Source organism: Amblyomma maculatum, chromosome 2, assembly GCF_055883805.1.
Source record: "Amblyomma maculatum isolate TAMU_Amacu chromosome 2, ASM5588380v1, whole genome shotgun sequence".
Lineage (NCBI taxonomy): Eukaryota > Metazoa > Arthropoda > Arachnida > Ixodida > Ixodidae > Amblyomma > Amblyomma maculatum.
In genome coordinates, this window is record NC_139345.1 from 29,251,712 (window position 1) to 29,277,416 (window position 25,705).

Sequence of the window (25,705 nt, forward strand, 5' to 3'; positions counted from 1 at the left end):
GAAGGAGAGACGTATGAACAGGTGGAAAAAGAAAGCCAATTAGTACCACAGGCCGGAGCCACGTTTGTAGTTTTTCGTTCACAACTCTGACTCCAGATTTTCTGTCCAACAAGGCACTTGGCGATTTGAAGAAAATGTGTGAGCAGTCATTGCTGTCTGCTTAAGTTCTTATACAGTGACTCATATAAAGACATTTTAGATGATCAGAACTTCCATTTTTTCTGTCTTCTCTATATGATTCGGATAGTTCTTCTGGTGGGCTACTCTCATCCATCGTTTCAAATTGTAAAGCTGACGCGTCATTTTATTTTTTAGTGACAAAGCATTACTTCTCGGGGTAAACTGAAAATGCAGGAGCTAAGTTGGAAAACTCAAATTTTGACCTCAAGATTTGACCTTAAAGTTACTTGCCTTCGTGTTCACTAAAGATATCCGGGATCAACTACTCCAAACTAGCGCTTTTGTACATTATACTAGGTTCAGCAGCGTTAAACTTCTGCCATTTTTTTCGATGTAGGTCTGACACACAGTCGGAAATAAGATGCTGTTTTCTAAAATGAGCCATGTTTCTGTGTTTGCATAGACACTTCTGGTTCTTTGATTATGAATCCTTTTGTGATCTGAGTCCATTCTGCAGTAGACTATGCATAGTGCTATGACACTGGATCCCACCCCCACATCATGTGAACGTGCCTGCATGGTCTAGAAGTTGTGTATCTAGCTTGAGATCCAAGGCTCCCAGTAGGCCAAATTGCGGTCTCATCTTCCCATTCCAAAGTATCTACCAGACTTTGCAGCTCTTGCCTTATCATATGGTCTCGCGACCAGCAAACAAATGTAAGGAAAATTAGGAGCTGTTATGAGATACTTTTGCGATGCATGTGGAAAAAGGTCCAGCTCCGACAGTCTGCCGGTTGCCATCAGAGATAAATGATCTCATCCGGTTTGCAATAGTCGTTTTTGTTTCCTTTTACATACGTTTTCTCATTTACCCAGTGAAGCGCCTCATTAATTTTTTACAGAGCACAGCTGTTTCACTGGCGGCATTTGCATTTCTTTTCATCGTGATAGTACATATGAAGGGATTCAACAGCCAATGACACAATGAAAAGCACTGGCGATTATTTTTCTTTTTTTGTGCTGATGAATGTGAAATAATAATGCAATCGTGGAGATAATTGGTTAAATTGGGATCGAATCCAAGACTTCAGAATTTTGAAACGTTACACAACCAGCTGACCTATCAGCATCCGGCCATGTCACCTGCCAGTGGCAAGCCCATAATTTCGTGTACATATAGCAAAATCTCGGTCATATGAATCTGAAGCAGGCGTGAAAAAATTCGTATCAAAAATTGAACAAAAATGAGTACGTAGAAGCATGGGCAAAGCATTCCCGCAAATCTGCTTAAGGCCGATATTTATTTACGGTTGCACAGCCACAGCTCAAAACATGTATGTGGCACGTACAGCGCGACAGACGATCGCAGCATCAATGTGCTGACCGCATGCCTCCGCGGACTTGTTGCGGTGTGCATCGCACGACAGGAGATCGCAACGTCGGTGGCATTTGGGCCAAGAGGCGCCACAAACTGCGCAGCGAAACTAGCGATTGCGGAGCCAACAGAGAGATTTAGCACAGAGTGATCCAGATCTGTCACCTTGACCCATTACCGCACGCAGCCGGTACCAGTGCGCTTTCAGCGTGTGGCGCCATCTAGTGCAGACAAGGAAATTTGGGCATGCGCAGTGGAATGTGCGGTGATGAATCACGGTAACTAATCATGCTATGGTAAATCTCTCTAACGATGTGCGAGCACTGCACGAAGCCGAGTGTACTGTTGCCAGCTGCTCACGACGTCGACAATTTGTAGGCCACACGCCAACGCAAACTGCTTGCGGTACGTACAGCGTGGCTGACAATCGCAGAGCCAACGATGCGTGAGCAACGTGTAGTGCTAAAGGCTGCAGTAGCAGTTCGCACATTTGTATCCTCCACAATGACGAGGGGGACAGTTCGAAACATCTGAAATGCTGGGCATTCTACAAAATGCACTACAGCCGGCGAATTTTATGAATTCGTATCATCCCAAAATTCATATCATTAAGGCTTTACTACTCATTCTCCCCATTCACTTCATACATGGCCTAGGTTAGCACTGCATTGCTAGGGTAGGGTAGCATTGCTAGAGATAAACCTCGAACATACTGTTTGCACAACTGTTTTCCACAGCAGCTCTATTGCTTATGCAAGCTGTTTCCCTCAGCATGGATGCCCAAACTGGAGCAGAGGAATGGCAGGAAGGAGGAAAAGTGCAATAGCCGAGGCCTCTGCATTAATTTCAACCTCAGGATGCTCTGTAGCATGCACTAACATCGCATAGTACATGGGTGTCATTTCCATTTCATCTTCACTAAAACCTTGCCACCAGACATGGCAGTAAATTTATTGCAGTAATGAAATTACTCTAATTTATTTCCTTTTTCTGGTAATTTGTAATGTAATAAATTAATTTTTTGTTTGGTAATTAAGTAATGTAATGAATTGGTTTTTGGTAGTAATTTTGCTGCAAGAGTAATTAATTACTTTCGAAATTACTTTTAATAAAGTGCGCCACTACTCTTTCCATAAACAACAAAGTAAAGTGCCGCGAGAGCAGGAACGACATGTGTCTAGCTGAAGCCATCGTAACGGATCGGCAAAAAGAGACAGAATTGAGCAGAACAGTGTGTCTGAGACTTTCTGTGTAGCAGGGACACTTAGTGCAGCTGTCCCATGGCAACCATTTTCCAAGCAGCAGGATACAAGGCGTCAAGAGAATACCGAAGGGGCAGATGGTGCAAGAAGGCCGGAGCTGAGAACCAGTTGGTAGCGCGGCGCAGTGGCACTCCCTATTGCGTCGGCTAGGGCACAGTGGTGCCTGGTTACATTCATCACCACTGGACGAGGGAGGGTTTGGATGGGAGGAGACAGGTGGAAAGGTCCATAGCGTGAGCCACCGTGGCATGAGCATTACTGAGCGCAAGGTGCCGACGTTGATTCTTGGCACTGCGGAAGCAATAAATAACCTAGCTTCATCGGTCCCTTCAAATGGCAGAGACAGCTCCGGGCCAGCAAGACATTGGGATCACCACTCATTTCACGACTGTTCAACTATGCTTCTGCTTTTTTGTTCGTTGCCGTTGTCTTATTGTTGTAATGACAAGTGCTGCAGAAAAGAGGGAAGGACGAAATTTGGCGGGAAAACGAAAGAGTGTGTTTGCATCTTAAGAACAAGTTGTTTTGTTTACTAGCTTTACGTAGTGTTTGCATGGATGAAAACTATAAAGTAACTTAAAAGGAATTGAATTACTCATTACAAGTAATTGTAATGTAATTTCATTACATTTTGAGAGCAGTAATAAGGAATGAAATTACTTTTCTGCAATTTTCAGCAAAGTAATTAGTAATACAATTTAATTACTTTTCAAAAGTAATTTGTGTGATCCAAGATGTGATCCTGTGTCCTCCACATATAGGCAAAGCAAATGATGGACTGGAGCAAGTGTAACAGGTAATGTCTTAAAGGTCAGTTTGATGAATTTCATATACTAAGAATAGTTCTTCACACCATGTCACATACAATGAAATATCCTTAATTCAACCAACAATAATTACGAAGACTGGATGATTTGAGCACACTGCCAACGTCAGTTTTGTTTGGTATATAGATTTCGACATCCCAAAGAGATGTCAGTTACTACAAAAAAGCTCTGAAAATTTCCACCACCTAGGGTTTTTTAAAATGCCCTGACACTGCACAGTACACAGGTGCCTTATATTTTACCTCCATCATAATGCAGTTGGCATGGCTGTTATCAAATATGCATCTTTGGGATCAGTAGCCGAACGCCACTAAGCAGCCGCGGCAGTGTGCTAATAAAGGGATGTTGATGTAGCATACTTAGTTGTGGCTTCTCTCAGTCCCCTTAATGGGACATGGGCCTAGTCAAGCGATCACTGTCATCATCTTTTGCCTCTACACCTTGGCACTAATTATGTATTGTTAAAAGCACAATAAACAAACAAACAAAAAACCATATCCAGTCCTGTGAAATCAAATGGGGGTCCAAATGTATCAGGTCTTATATATAACAAGAAGGCAAACATTTCCTTCGTAAAATGCATTTACTGAGTAGCATAAGCATTGCCGTTGCTACTGTTATTGTAACTAGAAGTTAATAGCCAGATAAAGTAAACTTCACATTTTTATGCTCCTGGAAAGAGAAAAGGTGGCCTGATTGTGCTGTCAGCTGGAAGAGTAAAGAAAGCGGTCTGTGTGCAGCATACACAATTTTTTGCATCAGTGTTTTTGCCTGACACAAAGAAAACATAATGATAACCGTGTCTCAGAATGCACGTCTCCTTCTTTTGAGTCATGACCTTAACAGGTTTTTGTTGAGCACTACAAAGTGGCGTACTACTAGTACTCTCAGGGAGAAAAGTCTCTGGAACATGTGAATTGAAACCAGAGTATTCAGCCTTCTTATTGGCCATTAGTTTGAGGCCATCCTTGGTGATGAGAAAGTTGGACGTGTGGTAGAGAAATAAGCAAGCTAGTTGCTTCTAATTCAAAATCACCAGATGTGCATTCTAGCGACTTTTGGCCCCGACAATACATGAGGGGACTAAAATTTTGTATGTCAAATGTTTTCACATTTCTGGTTCTTTATAGTTTCTTGGTAGTATTGTACTACAGCATTCCCTTGCTCAGTCCCCCCCCCCCCCCCCCCCCCCAAACAAGTAAATATAAACTACCAGAGATAAGCTTCCGTGGCTAGTGAGTTTATTCAGTAAAGACTGCACCGCATAAATGACTTGTGAACGCAGGCCGCGCGGGAGCGAAAGCAAGTCTGAGCTTAGGGAAATAAATATTTTGTTGTTCCTCAAATCAGACTGCAAATGACCGAAACCTGTGTTAGTAAAACGTGATGCAGGTGACTATGCAGATGACCATAGATCCTCGTCAATCGCCACAAAAAGAAGGAGGTAAGCTTTGGTACTTTACCGAACTACGGCATCTTTAGGTCAAAGAAATGGTTGGTTTATGGCTTGTTGGTTTATAAAGTTTAGTATTCCAAAGTGACTTAGGATACAAGAAACTTAACGTACATACATACACTGCTGCCGCACAGTGCAAGCGTACAAGCGCTTTGCGTTGGGCGCCGCGGACGGGTTCAGACCAGCGTCGCCCGCGTCCTCGGACTCTGAGCTACCACGGCATGGTTAACGCGTTTAAAGAAAACGATCTGGGGGCTGAACTGCACAGATTTGCTAGTGCATTAGGAGTGATACCTGTGTAGGCAGGCATTCCGATAGTTGAATCAGCATCATAATCACATCCGACGAGCTGCCCGACTGCAGGACTTCTGCGACATCGACAGTTCTCTGGGGCGCCGGCTTCTTGGATATGCATAGTTTCTTCAGCGGTTTCGGCGGCTCCTCCTGCGTTAAATACAGCGTCAAACAAAACACGCATTACAGTACTAAATGAACAAAAGCTTGCCTGTAAAACCTGACTGAACTCGGCCAACGCTCGCTTCTTCAACACTGCCGCCATCGTTTCGTGCTATTTCATGGCGTTAATGGCATTCATTGGTTTCTTAATCATGTTATTCGTCCATTGGTTGAGTTGGTGTACTATGGTTATGCCTCCATGTGTATTTTAAGCTTTTGATGATGATGGTGATGATTTATTAACCTTTGTATTGGACGTGTGCTTCGCTCTAGCGGCGAACGATTGCCTCTTTTTTGCTAAAGCGACTGAGAGCGAGAGTTCTAAAGCCGTCATTTAAAGTGAGGTTTGCTAGTGAGCAAATGTCTACTTGAGGCAGAATGGAAATAACCGACAACAATCTGAGTACGCTTGCCTCGTACCTGCAGCAGACGCTGCAGGCGGACGCGACGACACGGCGCAATGCGGAGAAATTCCTTGAGTCAGTGGAGGTTAACCAGAACTACCCGGTTCTACTGCTGCACCTCGTGGACAAAGCCGACGTCGACTTGATGGTTCGCGTGGCTGGAGCGATTGCGTTCAAAAACTACGTGAAGCGGCACTGGGCGGTTCCCGAAGACGGCGCCGACCGGGTGCACCCGAGCGACCGGGCCGCCGTGCGGGAGATGATAGTGGGCCTCATGCTGCGCAGCCCCGAACAGCTGCAGAAGCAGCTTAGTGACGCCGTCAGCATCATCGGCCGTGAGGACTTCCCCGCACGATGGCCCAATTTACTGCCCGAAATGATCGGCCACTTCCAGAGCGGCGAGTTCCACATCATCAACGGTGTGCTGCGCACCGCGCACTCGCTCTTCAAACGCTATCGCTACGAGTTCAAGTCGCAGGAGTTATGGACCGAGATCAAGCATGTTCTGGACAACTTTGCTAAGCCCCTCACCGACCTGTTCGTGGCTACCATGGAGCTGGCAAAGACGCACTCGAGCAACCCTACAGCCCTGAAGGTCATCTTCAGCTCGCTGGTCCTCATCGCCAAGGTGTTTTATAGCCTTAATTACCAAGACCTGCCGGAGATTTTCGAGGACAACATGGAGATCTGGATGACGCACTTCCTCACCCTCCTAACGGCCGACCACAAGATCCTGCAGACCGAGCAAGACGAAGAGGCGGGGCTGCTGGAGCAACTGAAGTCCCAAATCTGTGACAACGTGGGGCTGTACGCGCAGAAGTACGACGAGGAGTTCCAGGCGTACCTGCCGGGCTTCGTCACCGCCGTGTGGCACCTTCTGACGACCACCGGGCCGCAGGCCAAGTACGACATTTTGGTCAGCAACGCTATACATTTCCTCTCCGCTGTAGCGGAGCGACCCCATTACAAACAGCTCTTTGAAGATGCCAGTGTTCTCAGCTCGATTTGTGAGAAGGTAATCATACCAAACATGGAGTTTCGCACCAGTGATCAAGAGTTGTTTGAAGACAACCCCGAGGAGTATGTGCGCAAGGACATTGAAGGCTCGGATATTGATACTCGGCGGCGTGCAGCCTGTGACTTGGTGCGTGCGTTGTCCAAACACTTTGAGCAGAAGATCACTACAACCTTCTCTCAGTATATCTCAGCTATGCTGCAACTCTTTGCTAAAGAGCCAACCAGGAACTGGAAGAACAAAGACGTCGCCATCTATCTCGTCACATCCATGGCCGTCAAAGCACAGACTGCCAAACTAGGCACCACACAAACCAGCTCACTTGTCAATGTAGTAGACTTCTACCAGGAGTTTATAGCCCCAGACCTTCAAAACCAGAACCTGACCGAATTTCCTGTATTGAAGGCCGATGCAATCAAATATTTGATGGTGTTTCGAAACCAGCTGCCAAAGCAAGTGATCCTTCAGAGCTTGCCTCACGTGGTACACTTGTTCCTCGCACCTAGCTATGTTGTCCATACTTATGCTGCCAGTGCTGTGGACAAGTTGTTCACTATGAAAGACCCGCAGGGGAAGGCTGTGATCACGGCTTCTGATGTAGGACACATCTCTGAGCAGCTGCTGAAGAACATGTTCCAGTCTTTCAACCACCCGGGCTCTGCAGAGAATGAGTACATCATGAAGGCAGTGATGCGCACCTTCTCCCTGCTACAGGATAATGTCCTGTCTTACCTTAGCCAGCTGCTTCCCACCCTGACAGCTAAGCTGGTGCAGGCCAGCAAAAACCCTACAAAGCCTCACTTCAACCACTTTCTGTTTGAGACACTTAGCTTGTCCATCCGAATTGCCTGCGGGAAGGACCCATCGGCGGTGACAAGCTTTGAGAACAGCCTGTTTCCTGTGTTCCAGGACATTCTTCAGCAGGATGTCCAGGAGTTTGTTCCCTATGTTTTTCAGCTGCTGTCCCTTATGCTGGAGTGCCACAACTCGCCAGTACCAGACCCCTACATGGCTCTTTTCCCTTGCCTGCTTGCTCCAGTGCTTTGGGAGCGACCAGGAAACATTCATCCCCTGGTCCGTCTACTGCAGGCCTTCATAGAGCGCGGGGCAGCCCAAATTATGGCTGCTGACCGCCTCATGGGATTGCTTGGTGTCTTCCAGAAGCTTATTGCTTCCAAAACAAACGACCATGAAGGGTTCTACATTGTGCAGAGCATTCTTGAACACATGAGTGCTGATGCAGTGAGTCAGTACATCAAACAGATTTTCTTGCTCCTCTTTCAACGGCTGCAGAGCTCGAAAACTACGAAATTTGTGCGAGGCCTGTTAGTCTTCTTTTGCCTGTACGTGCACAGGTACGGAGCACCTGCCCTCATCTCCACCGTGGATAGCATCCAGGCCAAGATGTTTGGCATGGTGCTGGAGAGGCTAGTCATCACTGATGTCCAAAAGGTCACGGGCCAGCTGGAGCGGAAGATCTGTGCTGTAGGCATCACCAAGCTTCTCACGGAGGCTCCCGCACTCATTGAGGGGGAGTATGCACAGTTTTGGGGCCCCTTGCTGCAGGCGCTAGTCGACCTCTTTGAGCTGCCCGAGGATGACAGCGTGCCAGATGATGAGCACTTTGTAGAGATTGAAGACACGCCAGGTTACCAGACAGCTTATTCGCAGCTGATCTTTGCGGGCAAGAAGGAACAGGACCCGTTCAAAGGAGCCATCCCTGATGCTCGGCTGCATTTGGTGCAGAGCCTGCAGAAGCTGTCAACTGCCTACCCTGGCCGCCTGGTTCCTCTCATCAATAGCTCTTTGCAGCCAGCAGCCAACAACTTTCTGCAGCGCTATTTCCAGATGGCCAATGTGCAGCTCTTGTGAAGACAGTGCGTTACATAGTAGAGTGAGCATTGAAAGGTGGGCCTACTTGACTTGAACAGTGTGTGTTTGCCTTTGTTAACTGCCTGTTTTTGAGTTATGCTAACATCAAGCATTTGTTGACTTTTCTTGCTTGTACTTGTTGCTTGAGGAAAAAGCAGGTACTGTGCTACCAAGTGGTTCGTGTACATGAGATAGGCCTCTCTGCTCATCAGTGAGAGCCCACAGGCCTTACAAGAGTGCATACCAAAAATGTGGCTTCACTTCCAGAAAGAAAAGAAAGAAGCCGTGTAATCACTCATTTTTTACAGTAAACTTGATTAAAGTTACAAAAGCTCAGTCTTTGGTGAAAGAGGCTTCTCTGCGATTAGAACGCAGTGTCCTATCAATCCAAGCAAACTTGTGTTTGTCTTCATTGCCCGTTTTAAGAGGTTTATACAATTTGTATATGGCTCCCTGCACCTTAATAATGCACTGCCATTGCTGCTTCGCAGTGCACACCTTACCTTACAGTCTTTGGTTGCGCTGTGTATAGGTAGGGTGCCAGTACAGTGCATACCATTCAGTAGCACATAGTTTCAAATGCAGCAAATCACTTTTAGTGACACTTTTAAAGGCTCTGTTCTGCAGCAAAATGCGTCGGTGTTGCGATCTAAAAATCACGGGGCATGCCTCTGCCAAGCAGTAGTTAGCAGATGACATGGCTGTGCACTGATTGGTAGCCATGTTTTGTGACATCATCAGACTACATTACATGGCTGAGCTGGCAGGAGCTACCTTTCGAGATGGGTGTCAAAACTTGTATTTGTATTCGAAGTTGGACACGCACCACCTAGGCCACGCTGCCGCTTTCTCATGGCTCGGTTCTGTTAAAATGGGACTTCACAGCTATATCAGTTTCTCACATAATATGTAGTTTATTTTTTGTGTGTAAAGAGTCTGGGCACATGAAGTACTAGAAACATTATAGACAAGTAGTAGGAGAGTGCAGAGAGCAAGCTTTTTTGAAACTGGCATTATAATGACTGTGCTGTTTCTTAGAGGGACAGAACACTGACCAAAATATGTTATGAGATTATGGCGGAAATGAAAATATCTTGCCTCATACGGGATAGATCGAGTGCTACAATATCCAGGAAACGAGTGCTTATAATTTTAATTTATCACTGAAAGTCGCATGAAAATGACTGATGTTGCTTCTTGCAGGGAAACTAATTATCACTGTAGTAACCCACGTGATCACATTTTGGGAAAATGTCACTAGTTTTCTCAGGTGCACAGTGTTCTCAATTCTTTGAAGAGTGCTCGCATTGTTTTATGATATTTTGCACATTCTCCGTTGCTTCGGCCAGCAAAAACCAGCCTCCTTTCGCATCGCCTATGATGTGATTTTAACATTTATCACTAGATGGTGCCACAATGATTTAAGTTTCTTTTTTAAGCCCTCGCTTTCCGAATATTGTAGCGCTCGATCTATACCATACGAGGCAATATCTTTTCCTGTTCAAAGTGTGTGCTGGAGCACTACGAATGCAGATGTACCGCCGCCGGTTTAACCTCAATGCCCGCAGTACAAGCTATCATATGTTGTAACTGTGGAATAGAGACGGAGAGCTCCAAGCATGTTGCGCTGCAGTGCACCAGTCTTTGCGTCATTCAATGGGCGCCACGCTGCCGCAGGCGCTTAAGTTTGCAACGGCAGAGGTGCCAGCTGGATTTCGCTATAATATCCATCACCAAAACCCAGTTAAAAAGTGGTGGCAAATGACCACAGCTAGACCACGAGCACTTGGTGACAACAGTGACACACCACGTGAAAATGTGAACTAGAGTGAGAACGAACAGCTTGCTCCACACTGTGACTGTACGGTCGTCTTTTTCTTTTATATAATGCATTTTTTAAACTGATGTTTAGGCTAGGACTTCATTGTGACCGCCGGATACAAAGGGAAGAGCCCCATCACCATTTTTGGATGAAGTGGTAACCACGGTCCACTGAAATTTCCGTCGATGCGTACGTTCAGTGCCATAACACCCTTGTGTGTAGTTGCTAAACGTGACATTACTGTGTACTAAAATTGTCTAATTACTGTCTGATGAGTCAAATTACATTAGTTGTCGGTAAATTACTTTTGCCGAAGCGTAATTGTCATCACGGCTGCTACTCATAGTTTCTAGCATCGGACTACATAAAAACGGGCGCATGCACTGATCTAAAAATTCTCGGTAAAATTTTTAAATTGCTTTTCTGGCAAAATCCTTTCGGAATCGGCCGCTCGAGACGAGAAGCTTTACGTTGCGCAAAAACAAAATTGGACGCTTGGAGTGCAGTGTTCTGTCCTTTTAAGAGCAGTGCACTCACAGCATGGTTGTTTTTACGCAATAGCCTAGAGGAATAGTTAGAGTGAAAAGCCATCGCCACACCCCTGAAATTAAAAAATGGTGTAAAAAATCGTGTGGCGCCAGCATGCAGCGGTCATCCGGACTCCATCCAGACCTAATACGTTGTTGCCGGCAGATGACACCTTCACATTCTAAGTTAGAAAGTAACTTGCATGTCTACGTCAATTTCTCAAAGGCCAATATCGCATCATACCCTTAAGGTGGAGCTTAAGTGTCCCCCTAATTTTGTTATTGTCACTGGATCTGTTCTGCATGAACCACTTTAGTTGGTACAATTTCAGTCGAATACAAAGAGGAGAAGCATTTGTTTCCATATCACCTGCCATTGGCTGGCTCAAGAAGGTTGATAGGTTAAGGATGGAGTTAGGTGTAGTGTAATTGTACTCGGCATGTGGGTAATTTTGGCCCCCAGGAGAAGTCGCAGTATTGGGAGTTATGCACAAGGAGGGGAGGACTCTCTCTCCCAGGAGCAGAGGAAAGGATATGTCAACAGCTTGCAGTGACCTTCTGCTCACACTGCTTGGCTTGTGTACAAAAAGTGGAAATGGTTGTCTTTTGCAGCTGCCTGGGCAGAGTTTTATGTAAAGGAATAGGAGAAGGATGTGTGCTAGTTAGAATATGGGTCTTATTCATGTAAGAAACAGAAGGCACTTGTGTTTGAAGCATGCAAATTGCACACCAGGTTTGCTTATTTCTGGCAGCTGCTCTGCAGCAATACAGATGGAGGTTTTGTAATTTTTACACATGAAACTGTAGCTCAATTGCAAATTCATATCTCTTACAGAGCCCATGACCATATCTGGGTATAGGGTATAAAAAGGAGAATTTGTCACTCTCTAGCCCTGTGCCATGGAGGAGAGAAAAGAGAGCTGCAAAGCACAACGTTACTGTGACTTTCCCCTCTTCATTTGTCCGTTCCACCACAGTGCGGCTCAGGAGTCCGTCGAGAGTGGGAGAGATGCATGCTTTGTTTTTCCAATAACCAGGTTATTAGTAATAAAGAGCAAACACAGCTGAGCTAGCCGTAGCTGCGCATCTTATTGGCCCATTAAGTTTTCTACACAGTGGTTAATTTTCCAGTGCTTTTCTTCCACTGTTAGTCGACTCTTGGTACCAAGTTCTCCGAGCTGCCTATTGATTTTTGTCAATGTTCCTCACCCATTACTCAAAAGATTTTGCTCTGTGCTTCAGACTACTATGGCCATCTCGTGTTGTACACTGTGCCTCATTCATAGCTTTGCCATTAGCACTTAATGCTTTCAGCAAAAGCTCTCTGGTTCTTAAAAGTAAAAATATCCTTTCCAGGGGGGTCTCGGGCATACAGTATTCAAAATACTCGAGTGCATCCATATGGAGTTTCCAGAATATCTATGATTCCAGTGCAAGTGCAGACATAATGCAATACAAAGTCGGAGCCACCAATGTGAAAGGGCCGTCGTTTTAATGCGTCCATGAGTATACAAAGGAGAGCGCGAGACCGAACACAGAAAATGCCTGCTGCCGAGTGATTACAATGAGCGCGGTGAGACTAGCGGCGCGCTATGACGACGACGACTAGTGCAGTAGAAGACTAGGACTGGGGCGGCAGTGCAGTCAGGGTCGGCGGCGGCGCCCCACGGTCCCGGCCGCGGCCTCACTTGTAGTAGTTCCTCCGGTCCCCGGGAGGCATCTGCAAGTGGACACACGCACCGGGTCACGTGGACGCCGCCTCTCCCCATAGTGCACCCTGCCCCCACCACTGCCATGTTTTCAGGCTACGGAGGAGGGCGCACTCCTTGCACACAGCCTTGGAATCCCATTCCAGTGCACTGGGCATCCACTAAAAAAAAATGGGCCGGCTCAGCAGACCGTCTGCTCTGGTTTTCTCTCAAGTTAACCCACACTGAGGTGCCTCAGTGTAGCTGGTAGTTCACCACACTGGAGTGGGGATCCAGGCGTACTCATTCTTTGATGTTCTTTCATTGCGGCTACCTACAGAAACATCTACTTTGTTGCCCGCAAAGGGATAGTCCTCAACTGATAGCATTACACTGCTAAGCGCAAGCATTTTTCTGCTGTTTCAAGCGAGGTGCTGTGCCTCCATGTTCTGGCAGTTTGGCACAAAGATAACCCGACTGAACCACCAAACAGCATGATTTCTTAGGCCACAAAAGTTACTCCACAAAGAAATACCAGTGCGGCAAATGGGCCACTATTTGTACTGTTACAGAGAAAGTAGAAGAGCCCATGACCCAGCTAGCAGTCACAAACAATGGCAGTGTGCACAAGAAAGCCAAACAGCTTAATGTCACAACTTGCACTCATTCTTGAACATTGTTGCCCTCAGCACACATACAAGCAATCTCAAGTACCGTGCAGTTTCGTAAACATGGATTTTGTTGGCTTGCATACCATCAATACATTTGCAGAAACACGCCTGAATGCAAAGTTTAGCCATTTGTCACAGTATGGTCCATACACTCACCCACGGGCATACCAGGCCAGACTCACTTTTAAAGATGTGCTCAAGCACTTAGTTTTCGAAAAGTCTAATCGAGCAAGAGGCAACCTATCATTGTGATGAGTAAGAGCTGGAACAATGAAATCAGTTCACTATACTTTGGGGTTACTTAGGTTGCAACTTTTTTTCCCTGTCATCATCGAAGGTATGAGGCCACTTTTTAAGGAAATTCCTTAAGCGGAGGATGAAAATTTTTTGTGTCATTGACTAAGCACTAGTTTTGCATCAGCAGCAAGAATTGAAGCAATGGAATGTTTCAAAAAAGTCTGCCAATTTTTTCTATTACAAATGACACCAGAAGATTGCAGGATCACGAATGAAAATAGTCTCACACACTGGGAAGTGCACAGATGTGCTGCGTGAGTCGTGTATAATTGCAAACTGGGACATTTAAAACTCGATTGCATTGACAAGGAGTGTGATAGTCCACATTATTAATGCGAAAGCATCAAGTGTGCCATCGGCCATAAAGGTTGGCGGAATTTAGGAAAAAGCAGCACTGAATACCTCAAGGTGCATCCGCATGACCTCGCACAGAAACTTAAACATCCTACAATGCTCACTTTATATGTCTCAAAATGCATGGAATGAAAGCGGTGAATTAAAGGTGGCTGCATATCTCAAGTGATATAACTATAAGGTAAGTTTACTTAAAGGTTTTGGTTACTGGAGGCATTATTTGGAGGAGGGTTATTCGAACCCTGGGTATTTGACCAAGAGGTATTCAAACTCATGACCCTTAGGTTTCGAGACAAACGTGCTAACTAGGCCACACAATGCAGGTTGTGTGGCTTGAGAACAAGCCGAGGTTTCCGCGTATGTAGTCTGGTCAGTGAACCTTGCAACAGAATTCACAATGAAACATTAGGTTTGGTTTGGTGTATAGGATTTAAAGTCCCAAAGCGAGAGGGATGTCGTAGTGGAAGGCTCGGAGTATTTCGAACGCTTGGGGTTCTTTAACATGCACTGAAATTAAAGGTGTGCAAATATTAGAAATTTTGAGCACGAATCAAATATCTTTGTGATTACAGAAATTGATATTCAAAAGTTTCCTTGACAGTATGTCGGCTTTCATAAATCCAATGGTGCAAAGCCACAATATCTGGGCATATTATACATAGAATTTAATAACAGTAAAGGGTATCTTGTTTGCTTTCTTCTCCATTATTTATCGCATAGATCAGTCATAATTGGGCATTGCTAGCCTGGCCGTTATGTAAAGTACCGTATGTTGGCTTTGCCACGTATCACACATGAGAATGAAATGACCTGTTTCAAACTTTAACAGTAAAAACATACTGAAAGGATGCATTTCTTCTTGTTTTTTAATGTGTTGCATGCTTAACACCTACACACTCAACATTTGCCCAGTCACCTTTGCAATTTTTTTTTCAGCATGAGCTCTGCAATTTCTTTTTGATCATCTGTGGTAAGTGGGGAAAGTGCACCTGAGATTCCCAAAGTGGAGTCGGAGGTGTCTGACAAGGTGTCTGATGGAGTCTGAGTGACTGACTGAAAGTAGCTTGGGCTCCTATGCTCCATTTCAAAAGCTGCCTGCAGTACTACAAAAGGTATGGGCAACATCAGCCAATCTAGATGGCACGCACTAGTGTATGATTTAGTGCCTATGGACTGAGTGCATCGTAATGGATGTTCCAGGTCTCCTTTATTTAGTAGTGCTGCAAACAGCTTGTGAAGCGAAGCATAGTTTCGCTCTCTGATCTTTGTTGCCAGCCCACGGCAGCAAAGCTTAGGAAGATAGTGCATTAGCCGTCCAAATCCAGCTGTGTGCTGCATTTGCATGCTTACTAGCATGTCGCTGGGGGCTTTTGTTTTTGGAAGCAGTACTATTATTCCAATGCCAGTGCATACTGCCTCACCAGCGCCTGCCTTCTCTGAAATCTGCATTATTCTTTTAGCATGACAAACTTGCGCACTAGTGCCAACATTTTGCTGTTAGTGAGATGGAGCCTCCTCACAAGGCTTCGGCACATTTTTGGTTATTCAGCAGTGTTTTTTATTTTTAGGAGGGATGCTGAACAACATAGCTCGATCAACCTTCGGATAGTCTGAGCATTTCTTCCAATCCTTTGAAGCATGAATATAAATTATTTCTAATAATTAATATCATTAAATACATTACTAATATTATTAAATAAATTATTAATATAAGTTTTACTAGTAAGAAAGTTATTTTAGTTCCCAGTCACGTGAAAATTCGATTTCAATTTGCTATTCATGTTGAGTGACCACATTGCAGGCTGCACACTGTCATGCTTTATAATCGAGTGGTAAGCATTTCTTTATGCGTTCATGTCTTTTTGGCATGGTGAAGAGTGAGTCAGCCAACAGTTGTCTATTTCAGTTCCAAAGAAACCTACAGTATACTAGAAAACAAAAAAAAAAAAAAAAACATGACAACATTTGTTTGCATATATTTGGAATTCTAAAAGATTTTTATATTTTTCTACATTTTTTCTATATTCAAAGGCATTTTTTTTATTATATTTGTATTCAATTCCTATGTGAAATTTTCAATATTTGCACATCCCAAATAGAAACAAGTTTGTTTTAATGACACTACTTTGAAACACATCTGCATATTTAATAAGTAATGTTGCTTTATAAATTCATTTAAAAGTGGCTTCATACCTCTGGCGTGTAGTGGCAGATATGACATATCGTCAACAAGGCGGTAAATAGCAAAGATAAGATGGGGCAACAGTACAGTGGTGACTAGATATAACATCAGTAATATAACAGTACACACTCAAACAAATTAACAAAAAATATGTGTATATACCATTCACTGGTGTGTGCAACAAATAAATTTAAAAGTCCATTTCGTGTCATTAAGGATGCAACTTGGGATGATGGCTAAGGATAAAAAATCATTCATGTTTGACTGATAGCATGCTCTGACATAGCCTCTCACAACATAAAGTTTTTAGGCTAATGGCAATATGCATTACAGTTTATACAAAAAGTAACCAAGCAGCCCAGTCAGCTGTTGAAGCAAGCTTGAAGCCAAGAGACAGCCCTTGCTCCCTGGCTACAAGAGTAAACTTGGCAGCGTAAACCTCTGTTTTCACTCTATGCAAAAGTGGCATGGGCAGAGAGAGGCTTTCTTTCTTTTGTTCTTTCAAATTTCACACTATACTTACCTACTCACTTACTCTCCACCCTTGGTTGATAAGTGGGTAGCAAGTGCAGTGTGTGATTTCGCATCTTCAAAGCTGAGCAAGGGTGCTGCATGCTTACATCAGCCAGCTTACAATCATAACCATGAAGCAAGGACCACAGCTGGAGAGCGCAGCGCCACTGCTCAGCCTCGAGCTTGCTCCAGCAGCTGACGCAGCTGCTCGGTTACTTTTGAAAAAATGTCACGTATATCTAGATAAATCTAACAAAACAGACCCACACCAGAAATGCACACTTGTCACCTTCCCTGTGAACTCATCCCAAGTTAGATGGCCTAGCCTATTTAACAAATGAGCAACCATAAATGATAAAAGACAACCACACTGGCACCCCCTTAGAGTTAACTCGTTTTCTTGCAACAACCTATGGCTGCTGAAAGACAGCCAGCAAGACATGGGCTATTATGGGTGGTTCTCCATTCAAAACTGCTTAAGCAAATTCAAGCACTCCGCAGGGCGGCATCAGCATGTGCAAGAGTTCAACACGGGTCACCCCTAAGCACATGCAGTTGACAAATGGAGACGTCCTTGCTATGGGCTTTTGCCTGCATGCACCAAGCAGACCAGTCCGCCAGCTGGTTCATGGAAGGCAGCGACCAGGTTTTTGCACACCTGGAGATGGCTCACACGGGCAGGCTCTCAACAAGAAGGCAGTTGTGCAGCTTGTGTTCAGGGCACCGATGGCGTCAGGGTCACTTATTGCTACCTCTGGCACTAGGCTTCTTGGGCTTCATCATGACACTGCAAGGAGGTGCAGTAAATCCCTGCAGCTGCAGATGCAATTGGCTTCATCTGTTGGCTGCGCATGGCCCGGTGTGTCCTCGCAGAGCACCACTGTCCATGCGCAAGGATGTGTTCACCATCTTGCCTTTCACACTTTCATTGCACCGGTCAGAATGAGTTGCTACCATTGTCGGGATGCAACGAACTTCATTTGCTGCGCCTTATGACAGCTTCACAAGTGATCGTCATGCAGCAACATAAAATATGGCCACATTATGAACACTTATTTCTACACTGCCACAAGGCTAAATGCTCGTGTGCCACCAGAAGCAGATTCCGTGTGCGCTTCAGGTGCTTGGAGAGCATTTGCGAGACAGTTGAATGCTAAGTTCCGAGGTTGCACCAGAGTTAAGCGCACTGGAAGTGACTCAAGGGAAATACATGCGTTGGCAGCTGTGAGCAATACTGAGCACATGTTGCAGAGAGATCTGCACTGTCAGTTAAATTCACAGCTGGGCATGTAAAAGCACTTCTTGTGTAAATAAGTTACCAGTTGGAGAGAAAGAGCAACTAATGGTTGCATGGACGGGAGTCATTGGTGTTCACACATCATCAGGCGCCATCCTCATGCACTGGCCCTTTTCCTCTCGGCATGCTCTAAAAGGAGGTCTGACGCTGCTTCGTAAAGAGAATAATTTAAAAAAAAGCTACAGCTGAAGCCTACACTTTCTATGCCTGCAAAGATGAGCTGCCCCTAGGGTCAGACATGAGACGTTTCCATTGCATTTTGATGCGTAATAACACTGACGTATGTAGGATCTTGAAATACTTCTTCAAGGTAACTGCAGTCATTTGGTATGAGCTTTCTGGGCCAGTAAACCTTCAATAAACACCTGTTTGATGCTCCTGGTCATGGAAGCAACTTCTAATACTGCTATTATTCAGTTCATAGTATATGTATGCAGGCATCAGCCGTGACAACAAAGGTATAAAATTCTGAAATTTACTTTTGCACATCTTGCAGTCATAAGTCAAAGACCCCACATACTTTTTTTAGCATTCATGCCTCCACAAGCAAAATGCAGAAATATAGTGATGGGCTTCACCTGAGATCATGACAGCACTTCTCTGGCAGGCAAGCGTTGCCCTGTGCCTTTGCACAACTGGATAGTTCCATGCCTTTGCTTTCTGCTTCTCGTAGAAACATGCAGCTTCTTTTTATCTCTTATTGAAAAATGGCTTGCGAGAAGGTTCTAGCCCTCTTCAACAGAAGCAAACTGGAATCCTAAAGATAGAAAGAAATTCTGCCACAAACAGAGAATGAAGAAAAAAAAGGGCATAGAGGACTGCCATGAAAGAGGTGATAAAATTTCTTTTTTAGAGTTCGCAACATCTTATCTTGCATACTGCCTGAAATGCTACCATCGGTGGTCAGGGATAAGCAACCTAGCTCCAACATAAATGTGCCACAGCACATTGATGTGCGTTTTGAACATTACCATTTGCGTAACATGATACGCAAAATGCCCCGTAGGCTGAGCACATGCACTGTGTTGTACTGGTGCCATAGTTGTCAGGTGTAGCTCGTTTCACTACAGTCGCTTGTGGCAACAGAAGGAGGTGCTACACCTTGTACTCGGGGAACTTTTTCTTGGGCCGGGTGCGACGTGGCGGCGGGCCGGGCAGCAGCATCGGTGGCGGCCGGAAGGCGGCCGTCTCCTCGAGGGAGCCCGACTCCTCCGACGGTGGGCTGGGCAGGGCACCACCGGCAGGGAAGGCCAGTGGCAGTGCCTCCTCGCTCGCCGACCGCTGCCGCCCAGCCATGGGTGGCTGCGACGCACCGCCACCGTATGGGCCCCCGCCGCCGGCTTCCTCGCTCTCCTCATCATCGTCATCGTCGTCCGGCTGCGCATACGCATCCTCGAGGAGATAGCGCAGGCCGTACGGCGAGCCCCCATCCAGGTAGTGCCGGTCAGCCTCCGGCTCGCTCAGTCGCTCCGACCCGCTCGGTTCCAAGGGGCCTGCTGCACCAACCAGACACGCACGCTCAGCCACAACATGCTAGTAACAGTAGAGTAACAAGTGGAAGGATGGGCAGGTGGGAATGCATGTTTGCACTTTCATGTGAAAGAGAGAAGTCACCTGTGTTATGCAGTAGTGTAGCATTTGCTTTCAGGTTAACAGTGGATGAGGCAAATTGAAGAGTGGGGTCACTGTTCCATTCCTATGCTTGCATTTTAGTACTTATTTGAAATAAGTTCCTGCTCTTGCCTGCTATAAAAGCTGTTTTTCAAATCAGCAAGACAGACAAAGCAAGTAAAAGTAGACTTATCTTCTCCTAATGTTACAGTTTTTAATGTTATAAGGCAAACAAAAGCACAAGGACATTCTACATTCTGCTGTGTCCCATGCTAAACCAAAGTAAATGATAACCAGAGTACTGATACATGTAATGCACAAGCTCACAGTGGTGAAATAAAGAATGTGAATTTGGCCCCATACTGATACCAGCAAAGTGAAAGACAGGCAACTTGGACAATGAAATAACCAAACTGAAGTTTATAAAGCCAAACTTCATAATGGAAGACACCTCTAGGCAAATGAGCCCAATTGAGTTTTCCAATTGAAAAATTTCCAACTTTGGAACCAAACGGAAGCTCCGATTGGAATGCCAGGAACACTGAAATTGAATGTTCTAATGGAGACCATCAACTGGAATGTCCCAATTAGTTCCATATAAATAATGGAAGCAAATTTTACATTCCAATTGATTTCAGTTGTAGATGACTGAAGCCAATTATTGAAATTACAATTGTGTATTTGAAACCAATGACAAGGTGAAAAAATCAAATAGGTCCAATTGGGTTTTATGACTGGGGACTTCACAGCTATGTTTTTGAACCAATTAAAAGTTCCAATTTAAATACCATGGACATCGCAATCAAATATTGTAATTGGACTGACAGTCAATTGCAACTTTCTAACTGGTTCCAGATATGTAACTGGGACCAACAGGACATTCCACTCGGTTCCACTTGTATATTTGGAACAAATGCCCCAATGGGAGCCTGTAAGATTAACTATTGACTTGACTCGAGAGTGAATAACAGGCAAGCATGTGTGACACACAAACCATAGGGACACTATATAAGCCAATAGAGGTGGTACAGCACCAAAGTGTTGTGCACTTAAATGGCTCTTTTCTGCACATTTGTATTCTCTATTCGTGTGACTTTCCTGCAGGAGCAAGTGGCACTTGTCAGTTAAGTAGTCTTGTTTTTACAAGTAATTATGGTCATTGTGGAAATAATGTTATATATTTTGCTATATTTCTTACAGAAATCTTGTTAGTTTTCTGTTGTGCATTTGGCGAGAACAATAAGAAAACCCCACTCAAGGGAATCACAGGTTTCCTATCAGACTTTCTGACCTGAAGCTCCAAGTGATGTCTCCAACTGGACCTCCTAATGGGGTGTTATGTCCAATAGGAGCTTTAAACCAATGGACTGCCAAGTGGAAACAAGGAAACCATTTGGGCTACCCAATCAGATTCAACTGAATTCATGAATCTGATTGCCTGACCTACAAGTCCATTTGATTCCAACTGGAATGCCAAAGTACAATGATAAACCAGTAAAAAAAAGTCAGTGGGTTCAATTGGGAATTTTCCAACTGAAATGAATTGGTCAAAAACCGATTGTGTTTTTGCCACCCATTGGGCCGGGCCATTTGATATGAATTGGTGCTTTCAATTAAAAATAATTGGTCACACATGAAAACCAAATGGTTCACCCATTGAACTCAAATGGCATATCCCCATTGAGCTCAAATGGTTTGAACTCACATAGCTGAAAAAATGAATGGAGATGCAATTTCAATGTTTTATGTCGAAGAGTTACAGGGGAGCCGCCTTTCATACAAGTGGACTGAAATTACTAGGTTTTACAGAAATCATGAGACAAGTATGCATCACACACATGGAACTAACACAGATTCAGTGTATATATCCACAGGATACTTTGCAGACTTATATACTCCATTTGTTGAACACTGCTGCGGGGACCAGTGACACATTTCTGTTATTCAGAGTTAAATTATTTAATTATGCCTGCACTTAGTGGGCACGATAAAATCATTTAATAAGGTTAAGCAGCATATACCTTTTACAAGAACTTACATTTTTCACTGTTCTCTCTTTATAGAGGTATGCATATATGTGCATATCTCAATCAAGGATATCTCTAATGATTTTCCCAATTGGGAATATTCCCTTTGGACCAATTAGAACCAATGTGAAGCCCAGTTGGAAGCCCAATTGGGAGTGAAGAAACCAACAGGGCATCCCAATCGGGTTGAACAGGACCCATTGGACAAACCATTTGGAATTGGCAGAACCAATTCAATCTGACTGGTTGCCCCAATTAGACCCATTGATATTCTTTTGACTGGGATAGTATATATTATAGTGTACCAGAATACTGCGTAGTGCGCTTTTCACCCTAAGCAGCGCACGCTTCGAATTGAAGCCGTTCATGTCGCCGGACATCGAGGCCACTAGAGGCGCTAGTGCTGGTTTCTCCTAAAGATCTGCATGCTCCCACCACTGTCACTCGCCCGCAGCAGCGTGTGCACGTAAGTGAATCGTAAGTTTGACGTAAGTGAATCGACTAGATTTTGCGATTTTTTGCAATACTGTCGACTTGCCTCCATAATGTCATTGCACATTATTTGTGCTCATGCTATGGTTCGAAGAGCAGTTGCAAAGGTAGTCGCTAGTGCGATTTCTGTTAATGCAAAGCATTACTTGCCTCCTGTGTGCTGTGAATAGAATGTGTCCATAGTGGCTGTATAGCTTATGTCGAGTACACCAGCCACAGGTGTCGGTTCACTGGGCAGGTTACATCAAGTAAAATTGTGCGGGACTAATTGAGAGTGTTAACTAATCACTTGTAATTAGTTTATTGCAATTAAATTGAACTTATACATTCGATTATTGTCAATTGCCATATATCATTGGATAGCTTATTATGAGTATAATAATATAATGGCACTAGATAAATTGTAGGCCTTAATTAATTACAGTTAATTATATAATAGTGGTTAATATAATTCTACCATACTTCATCAGGTCAGGTTGGATAGCTTATGCCAAGTAAAATTGTACTGACTATTTGCAGATATTAATTACCAATAATTAGCTATTTGTGATCAAAAACTACTTTTACACTGCAGCGTGGCCATATATATAATTGAATAGGCTATGTGCAACATAATTGCATTGAACTAATTGCATGCATTAATTATTTACCATTATTTAAATATATGTGATTAAAAATTGAACATTAACCTAAAGCATCAACTCATATATTCTAGGATAGTTTATATCACAGGATTTCACTACACTAATTGTTGAACTTGGGCAATATGCATTAATTAGTTAGCTGTTATTAAGGTGAAAGCATTTTATGACTCATGACTCGCCAGTGTGTCCATGCATGCATTTGCGGCAGCTGTCAAGAATCTTAAGAAGGATTAGGATGGTTTCAGTACTGATAGTTAATCAATGATGTTGTTGTAGGTGTATGAACATTAGTTAATAAATAATTAATCAGTACCAATTTGTTAATAAGCCAACCATAATTAGTTCATGATAATTAGCTGATCAGTCAAAGTTAACTAGTTAATTATTCATTAAATAGTCAATAATAGCCAGTCAATTAGTAAGCTTTGAGACATTAAATGCGAGCACTGCACATGCGCAGTGTCCTCGTGCGCAAACCTCAACAGACACTTAGTAGCCACCACAACTGCACACGCACAATGACATCACAATTGACAGTCAGCAGCAAGAGTCGCCAAATGAAACCAAACAGTGGCCAAACAGAAGGCATCGACAGTGGTGGTTAAAGGCTTTCTCCTCTGCGCACTTCAGATTGTCAGTGTGCCTCCTGAATTTTTTAACAACTGAGCTTGCAACTGCAACACCAACTCAAATGTCACTGAAAAGGCCTGGGCAAGTAGAATCCAAAATCAAAGCTAAACTACACAAAAATCATGTAAACCTCCATTAAAAGCAAACACATCAACAGAAACGGCACACATTCGTAGCACATCTTTCTCACAATACATATAGCAACAACTTATTTAGATTTCTGCGGTTTGTCAAAATAACTTTTAGAATCAGCATAGCATAGGTCCAAGACAGCAGAACCTTTCAGGTGAAAATGTTCGTAGTGCCATCCCTCGATGACATGAAGTGCCTCAGAAGGAGCCAGCATCTGAGCCCACTACCCCTATGCTAGCGTGCGCGCACACACACACGCGCACACACACACACACACACACACACACACACACACACACACACACACACACACACACACACACACACACACACACACACACACACACACACACACACACACACACACACACACACACACACACACACACACACACACACACACACACACACACACACACACACACACACATATCTGCATTAAAGCTGCAGCAGAAGTGCTTAGGAATCAGCCAACAATTATGAAAGGTCTAATGTTACAACTTGTTGTAACGTCACAATGAAACCAAAATACAGCTGATTTGCATCACGCCTTCGTCAGTTAAGGGAGTGAAAATTTGGGCTAACCAAAAACCAGCTCACATCAATGTAGCCATGGGTCGCGAAAGTAAAAGCTCTGTGCATGCAGAGTTTGCTGTAGACAGAATCCTTGCTTCACACGTATTGTATGCCTATTCATTCTGGTTTTGCTGGGGAATGTCAGTAGTGCCACTGAACATACAGAATGACTTTTATGGCTGTGTTTTGTAAACCACACATGATATCATAAGGCGGAAGCCTTTAATGGCTCGTTGTCAAGGTTATCTGTCATTAGTAGAAACTGTCACAGCTTTCTGGCCTCCTGAATGGTCTCTTCCGTGTTGTGACGTCACTGTCACTAGGCGCAGATGTGCGCCTCCTGGTTGGTGCGCGCACATGATGGAGGCCGTCTGCTTGGGTGCGGTGTGGCAGCGGCAGCGGTGGCGGTGGCGGCAGTTTGCTTTGTGGTATTGTGTGGGAAGGATGCCTCGTCTCGTCAAACAACAAGCGATGTGCGGCAGCCACCGAGTGCAAGCGGAGCTCAAGAGGCTCAAGAGAGGCTGAGCGTATACGTCGCATACATCAGGGCAGTGAGGCGCGTCCGACACCACTGAGTTCCGGGACGCGACGGGCCGTTGTGTGTTTCCGTGGCATTTCTAATGCAACAAATCGCCATTGGCAATGGCGTCAGACTTCCGCCGTTTCACAATTTAGTCTTGACAAAGTGTCTTCCGCAATTTTAACTATGTGATGTATTTAGACGCACACACACACAAAAAAAAGTTTGCAGAAGTTTAACGCAGCTAAACCTAGTATAAGTTGCAAAAGCGCTCGTTTGGCATTGCCTAGCACTGGCTACTATTGTTCATGCTGCTCGAATTGGGGATACTTAAGTTCTGCCTTTAAGAGTATGAGAAAACGGCATTAGCGGCTGCAATTTGCCGCTTCCCCTTGCAGATCCTCATTCACATATGTGCACTTTGCAACTAATCTTTTAATTTATGCCTCTATAATCTTTTGCATACTAATTAACATAGTAGAAAGCTACCAGATTAATGAAAGACTATCTGATGTATGGTATAAAGCCCCACTTTAACCAAATCATAGGAATGTGCTTGTGTGGTTGACGGGCAGCATGTCTAACTCGAGATCCAATGATCCTGGATGGCTGCATTCTGATGTTATCCTACCATCTCAATGGTGAAGCCTGAGTTGGCAGTGCCAGCCAAATCGGCCGTTTGAAGGTCAAAGGTCCCATCACAGATACCTCCTGTTTTACGATCTACTCTCTTTCACACTAAAAACAGCTGCTTACTCACAAGCAATATGTTGAAGTGGGATAGTGTGTAGAAAATTGATAGTCGTGAAGGGAAATAATTTCATTGCTCTATGCAGTTTGCTGATGGTGGATTGAAAACTGAATGTGGCAGAAATTTCAAAATTTTGTTGTAGAGGCATTTGTTGCAGTGGGTTCGGATGAATAGTACAAATAAC

General features: G+C 44.3%; 3 protein-coding genes across 5 annotated transcripts in view; 1 reads left to right on the forward strand and 2 right to left on the reverse strand.

Annotated features, from left to right (window-relative positions):
* IntS4 (integrator complex subunit 4) overlaps positions 1-5,705 on the reverse strand; it is a 34,771-nt gene extending 29,066 nt beyond the window's left edge. Inside the window, 2 exon segments of the mRNA XM_084593635.1 lie at positions 5,335-5,484; positions 5,546-5,705. Of these exon segments, the coding sequence (XP_084449761.1) occupies positions 5,335-5,484; positions 5,546-5,599 (204 nt within the window). The 5' untranslated portion in view covers positions 5,600-5,705.
* Positions 5,706-5,788: 83 nt separating this feature from the next.
* On the forward strand, positions 5,789-9,206 carry Cse1 (chromosome segregation 1). The gene has a single exon (XM_084593640.1). The coding sequence runs from the start codon at positions 5,875-5,877 to the stop codon at positions 8,785-8,787; it is 2,913 nt and encodes a 970-aa protein (XP_084449766.1). The 5' UTR covers positions 5,789-5,874; the 3' UTR covers positions 8,788-9,206.
* Positions 9,207-12,607: 3,401 nt separating this feature from the next.
* mmd (disintegrin and metalloproteinase domain-containing protein mind-meld) overlaps positions 12,608-25,705 on the reverse strand; it is a 61,760-nt gene continuing 48,662 nt past the window's right edge. For 2 of the 3 annotated variants that reach the window (XM_084593639.1, XM_084593638.1), the window contains 2 exons: positions 19,240-19,631; positions 12,608-12,856 (listed from right to left, as the gene is read on the reverse strand). In XM_084593639.1, the coding sequence (XP_084449765.1) occupies positions 12,821-12,856; positions 19,240-19,631 (428 nt within the window). In that variant the 3' untranslated portion in view covers positions 12,608-12,820. Of the gene's footprint in view, positions 12,857-19,239; positions 19,635-25,705 lie in introns of all 3 variants that reach the window. The other variant, XM_084593637.1, reaches the window with a different exon arrangement.